General features: G+C 37.2%; 1 protein-coding gene and 1 long non-coding RNA gene across 2 annotated transcripts; one reads left to right on the top strand and one right to left on the bottom strand.

Annotated features, from left to right (window-relative positions):
* Positions 1–1,293: 1,293 nt before the first annotated feature.
* Positions 1,294–1,641, top strand: LOC139855004 (uncharacterized mitochondrial protein AtMg00310-like). Its single transcript, XM_071844268.1, has one exon. It carries the CDS (start codon positions 1,294–1,296, stop codon positions 1,639–1,641), a length of 348 nt encoding a protein of 115 aa, XP_071700369.1.
* Positions 1,642–2,851: 1,210 nt separating this feature from the next.
* LOC139855844 (uncharacterized) lies at positions 2,852–5,480 on the bottom strand. Its single transcript, XR_011761579.1, has 2 exons — positions 5,287–5,480; positions 2,852–3,188 (listed from the first exon to the last, which is right to left on the bottom strand). It is a non-coding gene; the product is annotated as an uncharacterized lncRNA (long non-coding RNA).
* Between the last annotated feature and the right edge of the window lie 574 nt (positions 5,481–6,054).

Below are 6,054 nucleotides of genomic sequence, written 5' to 3' on the forward strand. Positions count from 1 at the left end.
ATGACCTGGGCTGACCAAAATGGGTCTGTTGGGTCAGGTTCACGGCTATCTGTTGACCAAGCATGTGAGCTTGAATCGCCTTTTTGTGAAAATGAAATTTTGGAGGCCATAAGGAACTGCGGGAGCTCCAAGGCCCCGGGACCGGATGGTTTCAACTTGAACTTCTATAAGAAGTTTTGGCCCATTATTAAAAGTGATCTTGTCTTGGCAATACATTCCTTTTGGGAAAATGGTGACATCTCCCGGGGATGTAATGCATCTTTTGTTACGCTTGTCCCCAAAAAATCCAATCCTATCACCTTGAATGAATATCGACCAATTAGCCTTATCGGAAGCTACTACAAGATTATCGCAAAACTTCTCTCAAACCTCCTTAGAAAAGTTGTCCCTAATTTGGTTAGTTTCGACCAAAACGCGTTTATTAAAGGTAGAAACATTCTAGATGGGGCTTTAATTGCGAACGAAACTATAGACTACCTAAAGAAAAAGCATGAAAAGAGTCTAATTTTCAAAGTGGACTTTGAAAAAGCGTTCGATTGTTTGAGTTGGGAATTTCTAATGGAAGTGATGGAGCACATGGGTTTCGGGTTAAAATGGAGAAATTGGATTATGGCTTGTCTCAAAACGGCCTCCATTTCTATTCTTGTTAATGGGTCGCCCACACGAGAGTTCACAATTGAGAGAGGGGTTAGGCAAGGTGACCCGCTCTCACCCTTTCTCTTCATCCTTGGGGCGGAGGGTCTAAACATACTTACCAAGGCGGCGGTGCATCGAAATCTTTTCTCGGGGGTTGAAATTGGTCACGATAAGATTCCCATTTCCCACCTCCAATACGCGGATGACACCATCTTTTTTGGTTCTTGGGAAGAAAGCAACATTATGAATCTTGTGAAAATCCTAAAGTGTTTCGAACTCTCTTCGGGCCTCAAAGTGAACTATAATAAAAGCAACATCCTTGTTGTTGGGGTTCATATCCATGAGGTAGAGGTAATGGCTAACAAATTTGGGTGTAAGATTGGAACACTCCCGTTTTCTTATCTTGGTCTTCCGGTGGGTGCGAATATGAAAAAATTGGAAAGTTGGGCGCCGGTCATCTCTAAAATTGAAAAAAGACTTTCGAATTGGAAAGCCCGTGCGGTGTCTTTTGGTGGTCGAGTTACCCTTGTTAAATCGGTTCTAAATAGTATCCCGTTGTATTATTTCTCAATTTTCCGTGCCCCGACGTGCGTAGTGAAAAAAACTTGAGAGTGTAAGGCGTTCCTTTTTTGGGGTGGGTCGGGGTTCGGGAAAAAAATGTGTTGGGTTAAATGGGAGGATATTCTTCTCCCTTATGGGTCGGGCGGGTTAAACTTGGGGTCACTAAAATGTAAAAACCTTGCTTTAATTGCCAAGTGGTGGTGGAGGTTTCATACTGAACCCACCGCCTTGTGGGTCAAAGTAATTAAAAGCATTTTTGGGAGTTCGGGGGGTATTGGCTCGGGTACCAGATTTATCTCTAACACATCGGCTTGGTCTTGTATTATTAACACTGTTGAGCATCTTGATTCTTTTGGAGTTCCTTTCAGGGATTCTTTTTCTAAAGTAATAGGCGACGGTGTATCTACGTCTTTCTGGAACGACAAGTGGCTTGGTGACGATTGATTTAAAAACAAATTCAAGAGACTCGCACGGTTTGAATCCAACCTAAACGCTACGGTCCATGATCGCATTGTTTGGAATGGTTCAAAGTGTTCGGGTCAATGGCTCTGGTCTCGCCCACCCTTCGGTAGAGCTGCTACAGAATTAAGCGAGCTGTGCAGAATCATTTCGGCTGCTTCACTTCATCATGAAAAATCATACTCATGGCGGTGGAATGGTTGCCCTTCGGGCAGGTTCAAGACAAAACAGCTCACGGGGATCAGTTCCAAAGTTATTCAGGTGGGTCCGAACGCTTCAGAGACTTTTCGCAATCCTCTAGTCCCAAAAAAAGGTAGAAGTTTTTGTGTGGCGCGCTAGAAAAGGTCGGTTACCCGTTTTAACAGAGTTAGACAAAAGAGGCGTCGATCTTCGCTCGACCCGATGCCCAATATGTGATGACAACGTGGAAATGGTGGACCATTCTCTCATCTTGTGTAAAGTTGCTTTTGACATTTGGTCCAAAGTTTTCGATTGGTGGGGCTTAGGGTGCGTTTCAAACTTAAGTGTCGGTGAACTATTTCGTGGTGCATCGAATCTTAATATGACGGATGAGGGTACTAGCATTTGGCAAGCGGTGGAATGGGCGTGTGGTTATCTAATTTGGAAGAATCGAAACCAAAAGGTTTTCAACAATAAATGTTGGTCCATTCCGAACGCTTTGAACGAGATACAATTATTATCTTTCGAGTGGATCGCGAAGAGATTTAAATCCAAATCGATTGATTGGCATACGTGGCTACATAGTCCTCGGTCACTCGTTACTTAGGTTGCTGTTTTTTTGCGTATGTTATCTGTTTTTTTTCTCCTCTAATATGCTTCCTTAGCATCCTTGTCTGTTAGTGTGTATTTGTGAACATTCTGTGTTGTGGGTGGCCTTTTGTTCATTGTGCAGGCCATGCTGCTGTTGTGTATCCATTCTGTTTATATTGTTCTCTAATAAATGATGCTTTTCAAAAAAAAAAAAAAAAAAAAAAAAAAAAAAAAAAAAAAAAAAACTATATGTAATGTAAATAGTTAGATTTAACAGCATTTTAACGAGCATTAAAAGCATCGATGCATGATGTGCATTTACTTATGTTTCAGAGATCATCAATATAATTTTCAAGAAATAAGAATATTTGACGTAAAGCACAAGTACAAAAAACGAAAGTATAATTTGACAGTAAAGCACAAATACGATTCATATAGTTTGTTCTTTTTATTATGATTTTTAGTTTTATATAATTGACAAGGAAAGGATTCATTTGAGAAAGGTCACTTCCTGGTACAACAGGCTGTCAACAAAATGACCACAAATCCATGGTGAATATTTTCTAACTAAAATAAAACACAAAAAACTCAAATTATTGCTTCACATTATTCATAACAAAAACTGTCTACAGTTTTCTCATCAGCAGAAAGGAAACAAATGGCTAAACCAATATTCGGGCCATTAGAGATGGACGCCACACCTCTATTTAATTTTCTGGCTCTGCTTTCTCAAAGAAAGTCTTCCTCACCCAATCAAATGGCTGCAATACCACATAAACCACAAGACAAATGTTAAAATGAATCCCAGTTTATGTAAATATTGGTAAAATTCTCTCATAACAAACCACAAAGGCACAAACTAACAAGAAAGTCGATGCGTTGTTTGATTTGGACTAAATGAGCTTAATAGAATGAAACTTAGTATGGAGACTAATAAAAAAGTGTGTGTTTTAAACTTATTAAATAAGACGCGTCTTAATACAAAAAACTCAAATAAATGTGAAATCATATTTTTGTCACAATATTTTAAAATTTATGAGCAAGTGTTTTTATAACTACCCCACATAAAGGTTAATTTAGTAATTTCAATTATTCAGACGGTTATTTAGCACAAAAAACAAACAAAAATTATTTATCTATCACTTCTTCCTCAAAGACATCTTATTAAAATTAAGACAATATGACTTGATAAGAAAATAAACAAAACAAAACAAAACAAAAAGACTAAATCCTGAGGCACTCACTATCTAGTGAAAACCTTTGTGATTTCTCGACGATAATAATTAACTCGAGCATCCATAGGAAATATACAATTACTACTATCCAGCTTGCCTTCAAAGATACAAATGAGAGTAGTTGATGGACATTACCCAATACCAGTTTCTGAGTATCATATTTCAGGTTGAAAAACTAAATGCTATCTAGTTGCGGTTAATTTGTTTTCAAGCTGAAATCTATTTTCCATCCCCGTGTGACTTCTATATGACACTTAATGGCTAATGTTTGTTCTATGATGTAATTTATGCACTATGCTACAAGACACATGTAGGATGTCAAGTAGTGATTATCATTAGGGTTAAATTTTATAATGCAAGTCACCACAACTGTAAAATCTTAATTTGGTACAATTCCATTTTTCCTCTAGTAAAAGTTCCATAAAAGATTAACGAAAACATGCATGTTGGCTTGGATTAACTAGTGAAGTAGGAAGTGAAAAATAACGCCTATAATTAAACCAGATTATCCAACTTATCAAGTATAACTAAAACGGTTGAAAGGGTTTGCATCAACTGCTAAAGAGGTTATAGTTGGGAGTGTTTCAACAAAACTCACAACACGTTGAAATCATAAAAATTTAATGACTTTTCGGTGATGGAGGGTGATGAGGGTGTAGGTCCCACTTTTTTAATTTATTTTTCCTCTAGATTGGTTCTCAAAAATGGCTTCTCAAATTTGATTGGGTCCCTCATTCATCCCGCCCGCAATCCAAATCGTGATGCTATCAATCACGCCCAATATTTTTTAGCCCAGCACCCTGCGTTACAGGCGTGATAGGGGCGTCATGATGTCGCTGCACTAATAATGGTCTTAGTAAACTACTCCCATGTTTTATTAATCTGACAATCGGGCTTATGTACAAGTGTACAACTTAAGAAACAATCATCAGAAGTCATTAATCTTGTATCACTTGTACCAATATCTTCAATGTCTTATACAAATAACTGAACTAACGAAGACAGCTGATACTCCAACTACTTTTAACATATATTTTCTACTCTACCCATATATGAAGCAAATTGACGAACTTATTTTTCACACAAGGCTACTACTTTTCATCATCGTGTATTTCCTAGACGAATCTAACCTCACCACTAGTTTCGCAGCTCCATTGTAACCCAAAACAAGCCCATATAAGTACATGCTCCTGATGCTAGCTAGACCTATATAAGCAATTAAATTAGACACATAACCTAAGAGCATAGGTATTCTTACAACATCAAACTCTTAAAAATTAATCGATCCATATTAAATAACTTGAACACAATAAAGTAATTCAACACTTTTAAAGCGGACAAATTTTTCTTAAATTCCTATTAATCTTTATCGAAACCTAATTATGACCAAAAAAATTATGATATAAATTAAAAATTATCATCCAGGTATAGCCTGACCATAAAAACCAAAGTTCTTTCAGAGAGGTTAGGTTCATGAAATCGAAATCCAGATCTACATCAACCATTTCATAAAGCTAATAACAATCAAATGCGAGAACAAGTTTCCATTATAATTAAGTAACGATCAATCGATCCAGCAGATGATTATATATGTTCATAAAAATTGGGGGAAAATGACGTGGACCTGAACGAGCCAAACCGCACCGGTGAAAGCAGCGACGCCCCAAGCAGCGGCGGCTTGAATATCGGTGGCTTGAGGACGAGCGTTTGGCTTGATGAACTTTAGTGCGTTTCCGGCCATTGTTTTCGATCTTCTTTTTTCGTTTATTTTTCAACCCTAATTTTTGTCTGTAAAACGGATTGCCAATTTCTTAGATCCTTCCCTCTATATTTTTATCTTTATGCCTGAAAAGTATAAATTTAGACAAAACTAGTTTTCGAACTCTCACATCGCGCCGAAGATTCGGTTTTCAATGTATTTTATTGCGTTTGGTTTGTAAAATTATTTCGTGGCTAACGATGATGTCGTTGAAGCGCAACTCGAGTCGAACTAAAAGGTATAACCCGTAAAAGATTTAAATGTTATTTTAAATTAACAATATATGTGCATCTCCGCGTTTCGCTATGGAATTGTCGACTTTAAAAATTTAAAGCAAAATCAACGTGTATGAAAAGTAACCCAAATATTTAGCGTTTTCTAAAAAGCGTCCGTTTTGCGTATAGTTAGTGACATTGTGTTCCTAAAATTATTTCGAGTTTAACGATGGTATCCGAAAAATTTAACTCATTGCGAGCGACAAGATATGACCCGTTGAATATTTGGGTGGAGTTTATTTAAGATTTTTTATGAAAATGGTTATTTAACACTTTACCCCTGTTTGGGGGTCGATTTGAATTTTTGAAAAAAGTGTAGGGGCTTTGTTGGTGCAATGAAATTTGGTTAAAATTAAAA

Source organism: Rutidosis leptorrhynchoides, chromosome 6, assembly GCF_046630445.1.
Source record: "Rutidosis leptorrhynchoides isolate AG116_Rl617_1_P2 chromosome 6, CSIRO_AGI_Rlap_v1, whole genome shotgun sequence".
Lineage (NCBI taxonomy): Eukaryota > Viridiplantae > Streptophyta > Magnoliopsida > Asterales > Asteraceae > Rutidosis > Rutidosis leptorrhynchoides.